At 36.9% G+C, this 19,857-nt stretch overlaps 2 protein-coding genes across 9 annotated transcripts in view; both read right to left on the bottom strand.

Moving 5' to 3' along the window:
* iqch (IQ motif containing H) overlaps nt 1-19,857 on the bottom strand; it is a 59,228-nt gene that overhangs the window by 30,362 nt on the left and 9,009 nt on the right. For 2 of the 6 annotated variants that reach the window (XM_008412188.2, XM_008412191.2), the window contains 11 exons: nt 19,767-19,850; nt 19,523-19,692; nt 17,990-18,262; nt 17,716-17,904; nt 11,849-11,969; nt 11,298-11,584; nt 8,374-8,526; nt 6,966-7,088; nt 6,202-6,263; nt 5,146-5,254; nt 4,749-4,917 (listed from right to left, as the gene is read on the bottom strand). In XM_008412188.2, the coding sequence (XP_008410410.1) occupies nt 4,849-4,917; nt 5,146-5,254; nt 6,202-6,263; nt 6,966-7,088; nt 8,374-8,526; nt 11,298-11,584; nt 11,849-11,969; nt 17,716-17,904; nt 17,990-18,262; nt 19,523-19,692; nt 19,767-19,850 (1,640 nt within the window). In that variant the 3' untranslated portion in view covers nt 4,749-4,848. Of the gene's footprint in view, nt 1-4,748; nt 4,918-5,145; nt 5,255-6,201; nt 6,264-6,965; nt 7,089-8,373; nt 8,527-11,297; nt 11,585-11,848; nt 11,970-17,715; nt 17,905-17,989; nt 18,263-19,522; nt 19,693-19,766; nt 19,851-19,857 lie in introns of those variants that run through there. The other 4 variants (XM_017305397.1, XM_008412192.2, XM_008412189.2 and 1 more) reach the window with 3 other exon arrangements.
* lg6h15orf61 (linkage group 6 C15orf61 homolog) lies at nt 1,317-4,877 on the bottom strand. 3 transcript variants are annotated; one of them, XM_008412193.1, is made up of 4 exons: nt 4,788-4,877; nt 4,231-4,308; nt 2,004-2,351; nt 1,317-1,583 (listed from the first exon to the last, which is right to left on the bottom strand). In XM_008412193.1, the coding sequence occupies exons 2-4, from the start codon at nt 4,253-4,255 to the stop codon at nt 1,459-1,461; spliced, it is 498 nt and encodes a 165-aa protein (XP_008410415.1). In that variant the 5' UTR covers nt 4,256-4,308; nt 4,788-4,877; the 3' UTR covers nt 1,317-1,458. The 3 variants fall into 3 exon arrangements, with proteins under 3 accessions (XP_008410415.1, XP_008410416.1, XP_008410417.1); XM_008412194.2 differs by lacking the exons at nt 4,231-4,308; nt 4,788-4,877 and adding an exon at nt 3,119-3,365; XM_008412195.2 differs by lacking the exons at nt 4,231-4,308; nt 4,788-4,877 and adding an exon at nt 3,272-3,351.

Here is a 19,857-nt window from a genome sequence, read left to right as displayed (position 1 = left end):
ATCGTGCTGTTGAAGAGGATTTTGTGCATGCATACTGCATGAGATTCAAAAAATTTGCATACAACCAGGGTTACATTACCACCTTAAAACATTTAAAATTTTTTGGGGGTTTTTCAGTGTATATGAGCTTTCATTAAAATTATTGCACACATTTTGTCTCCTTGCTAAACAAGATGTTTTCTAATATCACTACTTGCTTGTCATGGAGGCGGTACTGGTTACGATTTGGTTAAAAAAACAACAAAAAAAAACGCATGATGAGCAACTTTCAGAAAACAGGTCGAGAACAGGACAAATAGCTTGACTTGTCGCAGCCTTCGTGTGCACAAAGAGGTCAAAAGGTGCATTGATTTCCATGTACAACAAGAAATTATTCGTTCATTTTCATCGCGTTAAAAATGAAGAGGCCAAGGCCTGAAAATTGAGGTCGCTGATAAACGCTAGGAACAGGAGACGCTGAGGGGAGAAATCAATACGGCAGTTTGTCAGCCTGCCTCTCAGAGGGCGCAGGAGTCTGAAGAGCGGCTAAGCCTGCGCTGTCAGCAAAGCACATTACCAGAAATCAAAGGCCAGTGAAGGCCCGAAGGAAGGGATGTACACGGCCCCCGACAAAGGACACATTTTGGTAATTAAAACCTATTTTATCAGAGCTGTCCCGTCACTGATTTTTCTCTAACACTATTGACTATCTGTTGTGTGCAGGATGACCACTAATTCAACTTTAAATAAATGTTCTGGGCTTTTAGGGATTCTTGTTTCTTTTTTTTTAAGCAAAATACAACACATCATTATATAGACAATGGCTATATGATTAAGGACTAACTGAACCATTTTCTGTTTTATTTACACATTTTTGAGAGGCGGCATAAAGAAATTATTTATTTCTATACAAATCACAGAAAACCCATGATTTCAAACCACATCTATGTTGCTGTGTACACTTTACTTATAAAGTTAGTATGCTTTGGCAATAAATAAACATTACTTCAAATGACTTTTAGTCAGTTTTACAGGGAAGTACTGAAGTAACTCCTTAATTTTTCCACAGTTTGGGGAGCATTTTATGTAATAAAACACCACAAACTAGTGAAGAATTGTGAAGTGGGAGAAATGTAATTTTTTCTTTCTTTTACAAATAAAAATCTGTGAAGTGTAGTGTGCGCATGTGTTCAGTTCTACTTTGTGGAACCATTTTTCACTACAACTACAGCTTTTGGTGTATAGATTTACCAGATCGAGCAATTTTTTTTCACGTTTTTGGCAAATACCTTCAGCTTAGTAAGAAAAAAAAATCAAGAAGGCACACAGATAAACAATTAATAATCATTTCAGTTGCTTTATACACTTTGAGCCAGACAGAGTGATGTGACTTCCAGGAACAGCGGAACATTACCAGGAGGAGTAAATCCAGCAGTTTGGTAGACATTAGTGTTTAAAACAGTAAAGCAGTGTCCACTTTTAGTACTGTGCACCTTCTTCTTTGTAGGCAAAATAGACGGTGACAGGTCCAACACTCGTCTGCACCGTTTCTGCAGCTCCTATCACCATCCAGCAGCCAATGCCATAGGCCAAACAAGGGATGCCTGCAACAATGAGTCATGTCTATTATTTTCAGTCCGAAGTTTTCATCTTGCATACAAATCATTACAACAGAGGTCCTGCAAGTTTTCAAAATTCTATACCCAGATTTTCTTTTGTTTGGAATTCATCTGTGATTGCCTAGTATTTTATAAATGAAAACTAGCAATGGGTTTGGGAAAAAAAAAAAAAAAAAAAAAAACTGAAGTTGTAGCAATAACAAAGAAAACAAGCTATGTAATTGATGTAAGAAGAAATTTGTCTTAGGTATTTGTAACATGTTAGATTTTTACTATTTTAGATACTGAAATAAGGAATCTTCAGGCGCTTTTCCTTTTTTAGTCTAAAATAATGAAATCAAATAAACCTCTAGACTTTTACATAAAGAAACTGCTTTGTTTGTAACCGACTCTGAAAATACTGACCTAGATTAATAACTTTCAGCATAGTAAAAAACTTGTCTTCAAAGTCCAGGTTCTGTGGAGGTGCTTTGGTGCAATTATATTTCACAAAAGGGAAGCAGCCGGTTCGCAATATGTGGTAATTGGATCCCTGAACTCTCCAGTTGAAGTTGGACAGGCCAAACTGGTCGTTGTGGATGGAGCTGTATCGCACGCAGAACGAAGTCCAGGGTGGGAGTCTGCGCTGCTGCAGGTGGCAGGTCAAAACCTCTGAAGCTGCTGGCTGTGGACCCGTTTTACCAAATCTGCTCGGAAACAGAGCGATGTGCAAAAAGATGCTGTGTATCTTCCGCAAAAACTCCTTCATGACTTCTGTAATAAGAACAAGGAGTCATCTTAGCTTTTAGAAAGCTGCGGTTAGCAGCATCCAATCTGCAGCTTTTTATCCAACATTCATCTCTAAAGGGATAGTTCACTACATTTATGGACTCTTGTGATATTTAAAATATCTGGAAAAGTCAAAGCTGCAACTGGAGTACTCTGTACTAATTATTTATAATACAAAACACACTGTTTTCCTAAAACTTTATTTAATTTGGGCAAATTTTGAATACGTCAACCACCTGCATAGGTTCACTTCGGCATGTGTAAGTGTTGAAAACTAAAACACCTAGACAATTCAAACTCGTGCAGTATTACTTTGACAAATTGCAAAGCTTACAAAACATACTTTCTGATTTGTTGGACATTTAATTAGTTAAAATTCGAAAGGGTGAGTTTAAAGCTTTGAAAAGACCCCCATAAAGCAGACTATACAGATTTCCCAAATCATAAACCGATTTTATCCGGTTAGTTCATTTTCCCCATTTTAATGAGCTTATTCTAAGGTTTTAAGTTAAAAAGGCTTTAAAACTGACCTCGTTATAAATTAACGCTTTCACAAATTACAAACTATAACTTAAAGAATACATAATGAATATAAAGCACAAGCTAAATTGTCTTGAAGTATTTTTTATATTTAAAATAAGAACGGAATGAAGATGACCTGATTCTCAGTAGTATATAGTCTGACACACTAGTGACAGGTGTCACGTTACTCAGAACAAACACTAGGAAACAGAACATTTGAGACCGCTCACCATAGCAGATCCCGACTCCTGGAGCTTAGCTGAACTTTGCTAACAAGCTCAAATCCGGTGGTCAAAGTTCCAAAACATTAAGGTTTAAAAACATCCTGCTACAAAGAGCCGCATGCTGAGAAACGCATAGTTAGCCAGCATTATTTGCATCACCTATGATCAGTGATTAGGTCATATTCCGCCTCTTCATCCGAGTTTACCTAGCGACTTTAAATCTAACCTGGTACTTCGTTCAAATCTGTCCGGTCGGAAACACGGCGCGGTAAATATAGTTCTTGTTCGGAGCGCCATGAACGTGCACGAAAGTTATTTATGTCCTGTCAGTTTTTAAGGTCTTTTATGGCATTATCGATACTGCTACAATCAGTGAAAGAGTAAGAATAAAAAGGTCGTTATGAATAAAAGGCAATTGTATTTCAGGAATTGAAATATTTCTGGAGTTTTCTGTATGGGTTTACATACAACCCATAATGTGATCCATAGGCTTTCAACACAATTGAGTTTGGGACCACTCCACTATTTTAATATTGACCTTCTATAAAATTGACCTGCTATTTTCATTTTTAAAAAGCTGTTTGGACTTGTGTTTGGGATTATCATCCTTTTGGAACACAAAATTGTGTTCAACATCCAACCATTTGAGGTGAGCTTGATGATCACATGCTTAAAAGCTGGTCATATGTACTTTGGATTAAGTCTCACCATAAACTGTCCTAATGTACGTCTTGTCATAAATAAGTTTTGCAACATAGGTTTGTTTATACGTCAGCAAACTCTTTGCCCATGGTAATACAGGTACAGAAAGGAAGCTGTGCAATTTAGGTGGAAGTTCTTTTTAACTTTCAGCTCCAGCTTTTCAATAAAAAGAAACTTGAATAAAAACATAATTATGTCACAAACTGTTTGACATATTTATTAGCATTTTATATACGGATATGCTCCAAAAAACAATTACCATTTAAAATGAGAAATAATAAGGAAGTCAGTAAAATAGCAGTAAGTTAGGATATGTCGTTCATACTCAGTAATAAAAAGGTAAAAAAAATAAAAATAAAAATAACATGTCTTCACGGTTCACAAGTTTTGCAACTTATTTTTAATTGTCTACTTACCGAAAATGTCCTTTGAGGATAACATTGCAGACCGCACCAATCACTTTTTCGCTCAATAACCAAAGTAATCTCTTCTTTCTTAAACGGTGCAGAGAAAAGATTACTAAATATCATTATCTGTCTATCAAGGTACCCTCGCTGTTCATTATCATCTATTATCAGGTGTACCTACTCTAAGAACACATTCATGTTGTAGTCTGAAGGTTCAAAAAAAGTATTGTACAGCAGCTTTCAAAAGTCTACCTGCCTCTGTTAAAATGTTTGTTTTTATGTGTAAAAAAAACCATTACAATAAATCAACTGACATTTTCCACCAAAAATGGGACATTTATTCACCACAACTCAGATGACAGGAGCTCAGATTTGTTTCATTCTTGTCTCATTTTAACAGAGGTGCATACACTTTGGGATGCCATTGCACATAGGAAAATACATTCTGTTTTTAATGGAAAAATTTTAAGCATTTATTTTCTAAAGTACGTCACGGTAGCTGACAGAAAACTCTAACATTTAACAGATTCATGTCAGAATATTAAGATGTTTATTTAGACATTTACATTTGATCAGCCTGTACATATCTCTGGGGTTCAATGGTGAAGCTCGTGTCTGAGCAGAAACTTAATCCTCCAGTTGGTTTTTGTTCTGAATGATCACCTCCAGCATGTCCTCTATGTTTGTGATCACCACCTACATAGAAACAAAGTAAAAGAAAATGTAAAGTGCAAGACATATTTCTTTGATAAGCATGATCCTACCGACAAAAATGCATCTGTAGTGTTGTTCTAATTACAAACTTTGTGAATATTAATTATTTGCACTTTATTAAACAGACACATTCCAACTGACAAGCTATAAAAGATTATGAAGGTTTCATGACATGGATGAGGGGAAATCGTTAAGTCGTTAACACGGTACCTCGAAATTGGTTTCTTCTCCCTTTTTAGAGGACAATATTTCCTGATGAATGACTGACAAATTCTGAGCAAAGGTCACCAGAGCTCCCTGGAGATCCTCCGAGACCGCTCTAATAACAACATTCCAAACAAACGAGTTTACTAATGATCCCCTTGTTGCCTGCTAAGAAACAATCACCTTGTTCATTTGATGGTTGTGGGTAAATGAAACTTTCAGCAGATAGCATCTTCGGTCTATAGGGGGATGAGCACAGCTTGATTTAACTGTCCCAGTGCTGTGCAAGCTAACGGATTTCTGTGATAAATATGTTGAATAACCCTCTGCTTAACAACCTGTGGAGTTTCTGATATTTACAAAACCAGAGGTGGCATCTTAATCCTGTGAAGAATTGTTTTTTACGTTGGGACTTGGCAAACTAATTGAGCCTTCTAATATTCTTCAGCGCTTTACTGTTCTAATGAAGTGAAATTATAAGTTCTGAATCTGTACTTGCTTCTATAAAGAGAACAGCTGCAAATTAAATATCAAGATTCACTGAGCGGTCGAGGAAGGTCAGAGAAACAACCGTTGCCTTTTAATGAACACTTTTATTTGTCTTAATCTGAAAATGTTTGGTGCTCAAGGAGTACTTGAATCTTTTTAAAGTGGTCTTCAGTCAAGAGGTTTTGACTGAAATATATTTTAAACAGCTTTGTGTTTTGAATAGATAATTACTCTGGCTGGATATGCCAGTTTTGGGCAATTTTGTGTTACAACCAATCTGATGAGCATTTGGCTGAAAATCCAACCATCGTTTCATTCAAACTGAGGATGCCACGAGGGTAATCTACTGCAAGATTGTAGCAGAACTTTACTTCAAAAAACTGAATTATCCTCTTTAAAATGAGATATTAAGAAGAATTTATTATTGCCAAGGAAGGAATGTGGCGACTTTCCTTGATAAATTTCAAGCATTTGCCAACATGTGAGCTCTTTAAAACCACTCAGTTTTAAAGAGCTCACATTTGTTTTATTCTTGACATAATATACAAAACCGATGCAATAAAAAATACTCACATCATCCCAATGGTGCATCGATCATCGCTGTCATAGAGAGCAAAAACAGTGCCTTGATTTTCCTGAAGTGGAATTTCACAAATTTACTATTAAAAGTAGATCCAAAACCCGTTTTTTTTTTTCCTTCAGTTTATTCTCACAATATTACAGGAGCAAGTAGAGTGATCTATGAGCAAGTTAAGTAGTTAAAATATTTAAGATTTCTTATAATTTGTTGCATACAAATATTGTAGCTAAAGGTTCACTTTCAATGGTTGAAATCTTATTTTGGTTTCGCTTTTAGAATCAGATCGAAACATCGGAAGTAGAACTTTTTTTTTTTTTTTTTACTTCAGCATTCATTACGCTTTACATGCAGAGCAGCCAAAAATGTATTTTGACTTCAGGCTCAGTGAGAAACCTTTCCAGGTCAGAATTTCAACTTCAGGGTTACTTTCTAGCTGATTTTGTTGCGTTTGCAACTGATAAATCTGACTTTTGAATACCGATTAAAACAAATTTGTCTGTTTTCCAACTATGGCAGTAGCATTAGCCTAATCTTAAACTCAACTGCACACCAAACCAGGTCTAACTTACATGTTTACTTACTTATGCATTTGTCATGTGATGTAGCTGAACAACTGTAGTTGTTGAGTTAAAAACGTCAAAAACATTTGAAGCTAACAGCTAATGCAGTGGAAAGATTCTAATATATTATCAAAATGTTTCACTGTAACTTGAACACTAACTTCAAAAAAGTAAAAAAAAAAAAATGTGATTCTTACCTTCTTGTTAAAGTCAATGCATTTCGATTTGCATATATTTAAGAATATACTGTGGTACAACATGGAAAGGTTGGAATGAAACAGACGGATCCCAACAACTGCATAGCGACTGTCCACCAGACGCTGTGAAAGAAAAAGACAACAACACAAGTGAAATATTTTGGTCTACTTTGTTTGAAATATCAAATATGGTGCTGTATGTCATATTAAAATTGAATGTACAAATTTGGTGAAAACATGATTTACTAATTTTACTCACAGCTAAATAGCTATGTTTCTTACTAAGGATTTGTTAATAGAGGGACAAACATTAGCAGGAAAATGCAGTGAGTTTTAATGAAGGTTAGCTCTAAGCCTCGGCTTACAAACTATTCTATTATTCTATATTAAGGGGTTATGTTTAAAAAGGTTTTCGTTTGTGTATTATCACAAAGTTAAAGGTTTTTAATCCCTTGGGTCACCGCTAAGTTTCTGTTTCTGATCGATAAACCTGATGACTAAACAGCAGATGAAGTAAACTTAATTAACTAGAGGATGCGACAGTTAGATCGAATGCATTAGCCTAGCTGTTACACAGTGTAGCACTCCAAGCAAAGACCATGCAGCTTCAGGAAAAGAGAAGCACAACTGGGCTCCATAAACACAAAACATATTACTAGAACAGAAGAATCCTAATCACAAGTAGCACTATAGAGGTTGATTACTTAAAAATGTCAAGTCTTAAGAGGATAAAATGTTGCCCGTTCTCAGCCACCTTTGGGAGACAAAGAGAGCAGGCCTGAGCCTTGAGGAGCTCAGGAGATAGAGCCCATAACTCGCTGTGAAGGCTGCGTGTTTGCACTTGTCAAAGGCAGGGCCCTTACCCAACAATAAAAGTGTCCAACAGGGACTTAATTGTGTTTGTAATATGCAGGTCCCTAATGATGGCCACTATTGAAGCCATTAACAACAGCAGTGGCTCAAACTGCTGCAGTGAAGCACCAGGCCACCAGCTAAATGAATGTTTGATAAAATAATACAAGTCGCAGATTAACAAGCGTAAACTGAGGCATACTGCTAATAAAAGAACTCCATTGTTTAAGTCCTGGCACCAGGTTGATGAAGTGTTCAAGCATGCATAATGAAAATGGTATGAATTATTAATGTGTTGATTATTTAGGCTCATCTATCAAAATGATAATGAATTCGGCACCTAAACACTCATTCGCTTCAGTGTGTAGTTACAGTTTTTGGGTGTGTTTTCTAAAATCAAAGATTTTACAACACACACACACACACACACACTGATCTCTTACAAATGCTTGCTTAAGACTCAGACTAATTAAAAATAAGGGCTGTTTTATTACTTAGAAAAATTAATTTAAAAAAATATGCAAAATATACATTTTAGTAATTAAAATTGTCATACCTTTGCTTCAGCCTCCTGTCCAGAACATTTCTCCTTGACTGGCACTTCGAAACAGCCTGTGCGCCAGTTGAGCGTTCCTCCAGTCGCCATTAGTAGCATCTGGGTCATGGCAAGATGGTCACTGAATCCAATGTCCAGATCAATTCCCCATATCTGTCAAAAAGACATTATGAACTACATGTGAAGGAAGGAGAAAGCAAAGAGTATTTCAATAAATGATTGTTATTCACACTGAGAGAAAGAAAAAAAGACCAGTTATGTAGCTCAGTGTGTCTAACATGTTTAGGCAATGCAGTGATATGATGACACAAGCAAACACAGAGATTTTTCTCCATATGTGGATTGAGTCTGCCCTGGGCGCTTTGCCTGGCTCAGGTCTGATGAGAACCAAAGTTCAGATATGTATGGTAAATGGCATCATTATAAGTATATTAAGGGGTCAGGTATGGACGTAGCCTTCTGCTTAAACTGGGCTAATTTTGCAGATAATAACCTAATAGCTATGCCCTTTCTTCAAAAGTGGCAAATAAATCACCAGTGAAGGAGTTGTTAATAACTAAGTGGCAGCCGGCTGCCTCCTTTAGCTGTTCCTATTTGTCAAAGCAAGCGCTCCTGCCACCAGATGCAAATTGCGGCAAGTTTGAGCCTACAGTAGACAGAGTTTCTCTCTGCCTGAATGCAAACATATGTGAAAGTTTCCATTTTCTTATTCTTGAATTGTTGTAGAAAAAAAACTGGAACAGTCAAATTGTATTTCACAAATGATTTAACAAAAGTTAACAATTCACCAATGTGGTATGATAGAATTTTTATAAAGATGAACTAAAAAGTAAAATATATATTGCTCTCAATGACCAATAATAAAAACTTTTTTCATTTGAGAAATGTAGTTAGGTTTAGTGTGGTATTTTTATTTATAAACTATTCAAAAGGTTTCCCTGCAAACAAAATTACTGCTGGTAATTTTTGTGATGAAAATAATAATTTGGTTGATTTTCTCAAAAGAATGATAAACAACGAGAGAAGTTGCAGATACAAAAGACAAAAAAACCACAAATGCAAAATGAATGCAAAATATTATCAATATATGTATTATCTTTTTTAAATATGCTAAACAAAAGGACAGAATCCTATATAAATCCTGATGTAAATTTAAGCACAAAGGCTTTTTACATTAACTTTTATAGTTTTGTTGTAAATTAAAAATGTGAGATCTTCACTGAAATTTAAATTTTTACTCTAATTTTACATGAAAACTACACTTGCTCCTGTAGCAGTATAACAAACTGCCAATGTTTATCTGGTTCCCTTAGTGCGGGAGGCATAGAAGTTACAACTTGGTTTGATGCATGTTTGAATCAGACTGTTACCTGGCCCTGCATGATGGACACACAACAGCAAGCCATTCACTCAACTCCCTAAAACTCATACTCCCGCGTCCCATTGTCGCTCTTAACAAAGCCGCGGGAAATGTAAGCCTGGATTGTACCTGTTTTCTATTGCCTTGCATTTTCATTAAAAACCCCGATGCTGCAGCTGTGGCCCCGCTGCTCCACAATGTGCGCCGAGACTGCAAGGGCAAACATATGTGACCCACTTCTTCCCATCAAATAAAGTAGGCAGCTTTTAGCAACAGGTTTGAATCTAAATTGATGTTTAAATCCAGACAGGTTTGCCCATGTGGCTCCCCTTAGTCTGAGCTTTGTCTGTGTGTGTCAAGAGACGGGCAAGAATTTGCCATTAAAGTTCCTGCATCTACGGAAGCATGTGGTGTTTTATTGTTATTTATGCCGTCTTCAAATCCTTTACAATTGGATCAAAATTAGAGATAAGAAAGGTGATTTTCAGCCATCTTGAAAAAGGAAAGGGGGCAGCTTATGTTACATCTGAATCGAGTTCAGACATTTATTTTTTCTAATAGGAATAATAAATAAAAATGACTGACTACAATAATACAAAATATTTTTAATTAAATAAATCTTGAGTAGATGTAAAAAAATAAAATTGTATTAAACAGTAAAAAAGAAAAAAAACTTTATTCTATCAGTTATATTCTAACCCAGAACACACTACCCTCTAGTGGCAACCATGCCCAAAGCTAATCCTGTTCAATTTATATATATGGATGTATATATGTACATATAATGTACTTAAAACAATTGATACTAGCCAAGCAGATGACAAGTGGTTTATTTCTGTCAGATGAGCTGCTAAAGGCATGAGAATTTCATCTTTTTTTAATCTTGCCACATTTTTAGCATGTTTAAAATAGTTTCTGTTTCCCCTCTCCATTCTGCTGCTTCAGAAATGTGCAGAAAATGCTTTGCTTTTCTGCACAAGAAAAGCAAAGCGTTTTATTTTGCAGGATCGGATCAATAATAGTCAATGCTGCCACATGTTGGGAGCAGAGGTTAAACCATCATAAAGAAGTCCATTTCAAATATCATGAATCAAGAAGATTTCAACAAAACTTAATCCTGACAAATGAGAAGAGGCTTCAGCAGTGTGCTGGTATAATAATGTGATTTATTTCAGCAGAACACTGCAGGTAACCATCTAGGGGTTAAACACTTGACAGGTTATCCCAGTGAACGTACTAAATCACTTCAGAATGACCTACTGTTGGAAAGCTTCTGAATTTCTCTGCATCGTAAGGTTAAAGGGCAAGCTTTAAACGGTGGAATCAGTGTATTGACACAATAAGACCTGACAGTTTATTAGAGGGCCTTGTGACACATTTCGTCCCTGTGTCCACAGTTTACCTCGTCTTGTTATCTGGATCCCTAGGGAGCAGTATATGTTGGAGGCACCTATCTGGGTTTGTGGATAAAAATTGATCTTTTCCACCCAATGTGGGTTGTAACAAACCAGATCATATGTATCATGACACCCTGAGTCCTCCTCTTTACCTTTGCAAGTCTCACCTTCTGCTTCATGGTGTTGTGGTCCACAAAGGTCGCCAGGCCAACAGACACATAACCCATTATGTAGTTCTGCTTGCAAGCGTGAGCCACACACATGCAGATAGAGTGCAGGGTCTCTATGTGAACGGAGGTCTTAGGAATAATGGATCCCACAATGTCTAGATGACAGTAGCCGTGCAGCTGGTCTCCCCAGGACAGAATGGTCACCTCACCGTTGGGCTCCAGGAGCATATCCACAGTCACATAGGTGACGTTCTCCGAAGGGGGGTACGCCTCCACTACTCCACCTGAACAGAATGAATGCTGAGAAATGGCTACACGCACAAAGACATAATACCAAAAGAATAAGGGAAAATTCAACATTTTTATTACTGATAACTTCATAAAAGGTCACTTGAAAATTCTGAACTCTGATAACTACTAAAATAGATATGTAAATGATTCAGTTTTTACATTTATAAAGGCACCCAGGAAACAGAAAAGCTCATTGAAATGCATAGATTTCATAAGTTGCGGGTGAATATAATAGTGCTTGACAATAAATGTCTGACCTTGCCTGAGGAAGATCTTCAGGAACTCGGACCAACTTTGAAAACGGGAAGATTTAGCCAGAATGGTATAAAAAATCAGCCATTCTGGGATCTCTTCTAAATACTTCATCATCACTGTTTCCTGTAGAATGAATGTTGAAGCATAAACATCAGATACCAAATAAAAAAAATACTTGGAAATGAATGTGGGTGTAGTTTTTCATTGATTCAACTCAAAGTTCTAAAAAAAAAAAGTAAGTTGCATAATTTTGCTCTGAGCTCAGAGTCATGATGTGAAGACCCAAATGTAGAGCCAGGACAAGGCCGAAAAGAATCATGTTTAATGAACTGAGAGGACACGAGAGTAATAGCATATGTGTGACAGAAACAAGAAGTACATATCCTGAGAACTTGATTAAAAGATGCAACACAGGTGAGTAAATGAGCATATGGAAAGCAGGTGTTTAAGGTCAGAAAATTAAGGAACTGAGGTAAAAGTAACATTAGCGATCAAGACCACAGAAATAAATGAAACGCGAGATGCAACAAAGTAATCAAAATAAACAAACTGAACTCAAACTCCAACAGACTGTGACAGTCAGGCCGTATGGCTGTTGGCTACAAAACGGCTACATCCTGTTATCCAGATGACTCCGGTGATTGCGAGTTATTCTTTAGACTTCAGAGGCTGCTTCAATTTCTGTGTGAGTGTCTGATGGATACTGCAGGAGTGTCTATCTGTGAGTGACAGCCTATTATCAGAAGGCCTCAGGAGTCTAATAGCTTTAACTCGCAGCCTCGAACCACCTGCCCTCAATAACAACTCTCTCCACTGGGCGGCTGATGAATACTTAAGCAAACCCCATCTATCTGGGGATCAATCAGGGCCTGACTGGGATCGATATCACTCTTGTTTCGGTAAATACGAAATGCCATTATGGTTTCACCACTTAATTATGCTGTTAATTTTCAGCTTTTGCTTTAGGTGTCCTTTACACAGTTTAGCAACTCAAGTACACTATTGTCTCCAAAAAAAGCCGTGCAGTTAAATGGATGGGAATATGTTGTCTAAAAGCTTTCGCTGTCGTTGTTTGATGTTCATAATGTAAAACGACAACTGGCAGATTGCGGTATGAGTCAGTTTAATGGACTGTTTGGAGGGCCTCTTTTATACACATGCTTCTGTGAACGATAATCTACAATTCCCTGGGAAATACCTAAACCCTTACAAGTTTTCCACATTTTATTGTGTTACAAATACAAATCTTAATCAAGATTTTATGATAGATTCCAGAAATTAAAATCTAAAAGTTGATGCATCTACTTGTATTTAAACTACCTGGATAAATATATTGTAGAACCACCTTTCTCTTCAGTAACAACTGTACGTCGTTTCAGGTGTGTCGTTAAAAGCTTTCCAGATCTAAAAACTGACTTTTTGCCCATGCTTCTTTACACACCAGCTTAGGTTCAGACAGATCAGGTAGAAACCAGTTTTGAAGTTTTGCATCAGTTTTGAAGTTTTGCAACAAATCTCAGTTGGTTTTGCAGCTGGACTTAAATTAGGTCATTTTGTCACAAACTATAAATGGGACTTTTTCAGCAATGATGAGACTCTTCCATAAAAGGTCAGATCTGAGGAGTAAACGACGACAAGTTATCATGTCCATAAGTTCTTCCACCTTTACATGTGACTGCAGTTTCTCCACTTACCATTAATCAGAGAAGCATCTCTGGTTAATGATCCCCTAACCAATGCATTCAGTCCAGCTGGTGGACAGCTTGGAAGATTTACAGCTGTGTCATTTTATTTTCACTTTTGGGCGATGGTTTGAAGGATTGCGCACAAGACTGAAAAAGTTTGAGATAAAGTTTTAAATAAGTCAACTCTTCTCTACAGTTTTACATCTTATCTGCCTGCATATTTGTTTTAGTCTTTTAAAAGTTTTATTGGATTTTATTTAGTGGTATCAGAGTAAACTGGTTTAAATACAAAAGCGGGCTATACTTTTCAGATTTTTCTTTATAACAACCTTTCACAATCTTGTATTATTTTCTTGTGTGGGGTTGGTCAGTAACATAAATTACCAACAAAATACATTGAAGTTTGTAGCTGTAATGTGAAAAGACACAAGACAATTCAATGCACTGTATGTGTACTGCTATACGAGAATTACATTTTCCAATAGAAAAAAAAAAGAATATGTGAAAATTGAGTGAAAGATAATTTGTGAATGCTGATAACATATTTGTTCTCCCCTCCTGCTCTCCAGAGCATTACTTTTTTTTGAGTATATGGCGTCTGGCTCCACCGGAGACGGGACCAGAGATTATGCCGTTGAAATTCCAGTCATGTAACAGCCATCATCATATTCAAGTACTGTAAGAGGCGAGGTCAAATGCTACACAGTGATTCTCCCTATACAAACCATAAAGCACACAATGGCGCGGCAAAAAGTGTAAGGGAACGGTTGTCATTCTCAACGGAAGAGCAAGCTCACCCTGGGACTTTGCCTGTGCAGTTCACAGAAACAGCAGGACAGAAAGGAAAAGAGAGAAGGGTATTTCGCAATAAATTATTTGGACTTAAAGTACGCACACTGCCCTGTGATAGGATTCAGCAATGGCTTGGTGTCCTCATAAAGCAGAGCAATCTGGTCAGAAATAAAAGATGTTCTCCCCTTTGATTGCTATTTTATGTCTATGTTTTTAGTGGAAGCAGGGTGTGGACAATAATTCTTATATGGGAATAACTTCTGAAAGGTTACACGTTGTCAATGAATATCTAACTCATTAGTCCCATTAAAACATTAATATAAAGCCACAACAAACCATAACAAATTCAATGCTCAGGCAGTTTCAGCTTTACGCATATTGTTGAATTTTTATGAACAATAATTATTTATGAAATGAAAGAAAAAGAAGTGACATAAATTTTCTTCAAATCCCAAATTCAGGTTAACTCTGCTCAGACAAATCAGTAGACATCCGAGCTTCTCCGTGGTCCAAGAGGCTGCACAGTATTTAGACAGACAACAACTGTATGAAACGTCCCTCTACCTCTCCAGTGGTAGTGATTGTCAAATGACCCATTTCGTTGACAAACTTAACCTAAATAAGGTTTTTCTCAAGATCTGTTTGTACACAGCATGATGGAAAAAATACTCCATCTGTTGAAGCTATTAGGTGTAATTTTTACCCTCTTGTGCCTAATGATCCATATGCAAGCTGTGTGAGCGCTTAAGTGTGTGTGTATGGCCCCCTTCAGGCATTGCATGGTTGAAGATCTACATGTCTTTAACCTCTCTCTGTGTAAATGCTAAAAGAGGCCTGGGGGGCTTTCTGTGGGCTCAAACATTGTGCTGGAAGCTGCTGCGGGCCTCACAATATTTAGAGAAACACACGTGCTTTTCCTCAGACCTCCATGTAAGCGCTCATTGATGTGGATGTAATGGCTCCTCCTCCTTTTTGTACCCTTCAAGGCTTTGTTTCGCTCAGCCAGAAGGGATCTAATTGTTGGTAATATTCCTAAGGAACACATGGTTTATATATTTATATGAATCAAGTTTTTTTTCATACAAATCTTTTCAGCACAGCTGTTAATTAAAAAAATATGGACACATACTGAGGCCAATTACTTCTCTAATTCCCCATGTATTTATTTTTTTATTTATGTATATTGTTATAATTATTAAAAGAGAAAAGCATTATGATTGACTTACAATTTAATTAGTTGTAATTTACTGTTAAATCAACTTAGTGGAAGATAGAAAAATGATGGATAATTGCAATTCTTCATTCATACTCTGATCTATTTTGGTAAATGATAAAACTACCACAACTGTGAACTTCTTTACACCAAATACTTGAAATGTTTGTAAGTATTTAACAAAGATTGTCTATTTTCCTTTTTCACTTAGTTCTCTGTAGTATTTTCTGCGGAAAATATCTCCCGTTTCTCCTCTATGAGACACAATTCTCCAGTATTTTTAATATTTGTTTCAATCTGATGAGCAACTTTGTTTACTCATCTTTCAACATTAAGAGTCAAACTGTTGTGCTCAGCAGTCTTTATATAAAAGGTAACCATTCCAGTCCATTTCAATTCATTTTAAGAGAAAACAACCCAAAAAAATTACTATAAAAATCATGCAATGAGAGGCCCAGGAAGTGGGCTTTGCTTTGATTAAAAGAGCAAGGTGTAGAATAAAGGCCAGTGAAAGTGTTGTGTCCATATGGCCCAGAAGCCCCGAGGCTGCTGGCCTACACTGGGGGCCTCGGCACTCTTCTGTCTCCATGGGACCCCAGCTGGTGAAAGAAACCCCATTTACTTTCCCCATGCAGTCTCAGTCGCCATTATGGACCTTGGCTGTGGCTCAGCTCCTCTCTGCCATAATTAACAGCACCAAAGCCACAACAATTACAGCCCTGCACCATGCCTACCCCGTGAATCAAAGAACAAGCTGATGGGAATGAAACAGAGTGAGCCATAAGAAACTCGAGATGACTGCTGTTCTTTCAAATGGAATAAAAAGTAAAATCGTTGTGCTCCAAGCCCACAATCATTACCCTGTAATTAGTTTGCACAAAGCTCCCGGTTAAATGGCAAAATACGGTAATTAACACATGACAGAAAATCAAAGGCTACTTTGTAAGCATATGAGAAATAAGAGCCAGGGGCTCAGAAACTGTACAGATTGTATCTGAAGTAAGTAAATGGTTTAGCACCAATTAAGTACATTTTATTTGTTTTAAATATAAGTATGGCCATGATTATATCAGAATCCATACTTTGAAACCAAATGCTTTAGTAATATAAATGGCTCAAACCTATTCAATGGCTGTAGAATGTAGCTTTAGAGTAAATAAATCAAGCATCTGCTACACACAATGATTATAAGGTTTAAAGATATATGTTTAAAAGTAGTTCTAAGCAGGCTATGCATTTTATTCATTTAGGATATGTCGATACACTCACTGTAAATCTTTAGGAAATTCTGTGATTACATATTTTTGATCATGCAGTTTAATGGATTTTGATCTTTTTTTTTGCAAAATCATTTTTTGATTTTGCAAAACAAAAAATTATCAGAGGACAAAAAAACAACACTGATAAAATTAAATTAACTATTAAATGTGATGTGATTATTAGGGAGAAAATAATTATGTGTTTCACTCCTAAGTCCAAAGATACAAATAATAAAGGAGACTGCATATGCCTTCAGTGTTTTAGTGACCAGTTTCAGTCTTGTCTTTCCATAAGTTTTAGAAATGTCCAATTTTGTATTTTTATTTGCTAACCCTTTTCCTCATTAATGTCTGTTAACAACAATATATTTTGGTATTTGGAGTTTAATTGTACAAGATAAATGATATAGATAAATATAGATAAGACTTTTAAATTATTTATCATGATATATATATATATATTTTACATCACAAAGACCACGGAATTTCTTCTCCGAGTAATTTCTTTATCTTGTACACAATAAAGATAAAAAAAGGAAAAAAGTACTTTAAATAAGTACACTTTTTAGAGCCACAATGGAAAACTTTTTCACCAATTGACATTTTAAACTAATATTAACTGCACTATAATGTAACTATGATCAAACAACAAGATTGTACAGGTTTGATCTGATTGTGTAGTTCTGAGTATCTGAGTGCTTTGAGAGAATGTTTGTTGTGAATTGTAGTAATATTAAATAAAATGAACTGAATTATGATTTGAGGCCATTTTAATTATAAATATAACAATTTCTCTTTTGTGTGAAGAAATGCAAAGGTCATAAACATGGTATAAACATTAACTGACATTATTAGCAGTGAGTGCTCTGTTATTTTATGGCAAGGAGATACAGACATAACCAAGCGTGTCCCATTTTTACCTGAACCCATTCTGAGTGCCACAGATCAGGACCAAAATGCTGGTAGCGCCGCAGAGCCCAGCTGTAGCACGGAAGGTGGCAAACGTCACAGTATGCTGCATCACAACCTCCTCGCTGCACGTTGATCTTAAAGAGCCAGCGCTGAATGTGAATATTTTGAGCAATAAGTTCGGCCAGTGTTTCATAAAGCTAAGCCAAAAGAAACACATTTTTTTGTTATTTGTCTGTAATAGTGGGCACATGGGGGCTTGTAATTGCGCTTTCGGTGCCATACCTGATTAAGTGAAAACACATTTCCTTTTCCAGGGGGTACTTCCAGTCCTGCTTCGGAAAATATCCTTCTTCCTCCAGACTTGGTGCCGTAGAGTTGTGAAACAGCCGGTTCTGGACCCAAGATTGGCACACGCAGCTCATCAGCCACTTCCAGGTCATCCTCGTGGCCAACTCCACCCACTATGTAGGCCTGCTTCCCCTGTATTTGGCGTTTGATTTGCTTCAGGGTGCACGGACTGTACTTCAGCAGTGTAGACAGACACATGTTGCGGGTCTAAAGCAAACGAAATGAGAGATGAAGGCTGCAGTCAATTGCTACCAGGGTATCTTCCAAGGGTTGTTTCTCAGCCTGATTTATCATTGTGTACATTCAATAGGTCTATTATTGAAACAGCCAGCAGGGTTTTGACCTCTCATGTATTTCAGCAGGTTGAATTGATAAAACCAGCCTGCGGAAAACCTCGCCTATCCTTCACTTCTTTAATGTGTGCTACCAACGAGCTCCTTGGGAATACAACTAATTACTTCACATCTGTATTTATTTGATCCACGTGGAATTATCCCTTCTGTCACTAGCAGAATGCGCTGCCAGCCACGGGTAGGAGTGATTCATCTCAGCAACACGTCTGGCACAGTTTAACAACAAAACAGTGGGGAAATCAATAAAAAGAAATGAGGAAGGCTACGTCATGTTGCGTGTTCGGTCTAAAACATTTTGGAAAGAACAGTTTAATGCTGAAACACTTTAGAGTCGCAAAATAATTTTTTGGGAGTTTTTAGGTGAGAAACAGTCCAAGAAAGGCAGCAGAAGTTTAATTATTTTGTGAAAACCATCTATAGACTATTACAAATGTTTTAATTAAGCTCAACACAATCGACTTTACTGTGTTTACAAAAGATAAAACAGAAGTTTAATTTTAAATGCACTGAAAAACATTAAACAGCTGCTCTCTCAGGACAGCTGCATGGTAACGGCCACCTCTAGTACCCCCTAGAGGACACTACACAAACTGCAAATGACTGTAGCACTCCGTGGTGGAGTGCAGTGGCATGCAGGATACACACCTTGAACTTTTTCCTAATTGGTTCTGCTAGAACCGAAAACCTCAATGCTTTTTACTGGGATTTTGTGCGACAAACCAGACACAAAGCAGGGCATAACTGGAGGTTTGGCAGGTTGAAAGGAGAGTGTCTGCAAGCATCCATTTTCAAGTCTCCCCTCTGATTCTAAACTAGATTTATGTCTAACATTTGAGGAATGAATGTGCTTTGACTTTTCAAATTTCTATTTCTTCTTTTTTTTTTACTTTTCATGCACCAGTTTATGTTGCTTGTTCACATAAATTACACAAAAAGTACTAAAGTTTAGAGTTGCAAAGTGACAACAATTTAAAAGTTCAAGAGTTTTTAATAATTTTCCAAAGGACTTCTGTCTAATACTGCTGTAGCAACTTTTGCTAGACCACTGCAAATGCATTGTCATATTAGTCAAAAGCTCATGTATAAACACACAGGTGAGTATGATCAATCTTACAGGGAAATGATCCACAGCCTCGGGTGTTAGGATAAGAAACCGCTTGTTGCAGGGCAAGTCCTGGTTGGTGCTGCTGTCAGCCCCATTCCTTCTCAGAAAATTGTCGTAATACTGCAAGATGTCTTCTCCCAGACGCATTGGGCATATGTAGATCACCTCCACGTTTTCATCTGGAATCAGAAAAGGGGGTTTTACAAATTAAATATTTCAACAAGATGAGTGAGCTCTCAATAAACATCCCTACCTCTAATATCACACAGCCTGGTGATTTGGATGTTCTGGAGGATGTCATATTTCCTGGTGCTCAGTCTCCAGCTCTGGGAGAACCCTGTTAG

Source organism: Poecilia reticulata, linkage group LG6, assembly GCF_000633615.1.
Source record: "Poecilia reticulata strain Guanapo linkage group LG6, Guppy_female_1.0+MT, whole genome shotgun sequence".
NCBI lineage: Eukaryota > Metazoa > Chordata > Actinopteri > Cyprinodontiformes > Poeciliidae > Poecilia > Poecilia reticulata.
This window is presented reverse-complemented; position numbering and strand designations above follow the sequence as displayed.

What these genes read in the sequence shown, in the direction of transcription:
- lg6h15orf61 (XM_008412193.1), bottom strand. Translation starts at nt 4,255, where the DNA reads ATGTTATCCTCAAAGGACATTTTCG. An exon ending in ATCCTCAAAGGACATTTTCG is followed by an intron (nt 2,352 to 4,230) that starts GTAAGTAGACAA and finishes TTCTTATTACAG; the next exon opens with AAGTCATGAAGGAGTTTTTG. An exon ending in GCTGAAAGTTATTAATCTAG is followed by an intron (nt 1,584 to 2,003) that starts GTCAGTATTTTC and finishes TCATTGTTGCAG; the next exon opens with GCATCCCTTGTTTGGCCTAT.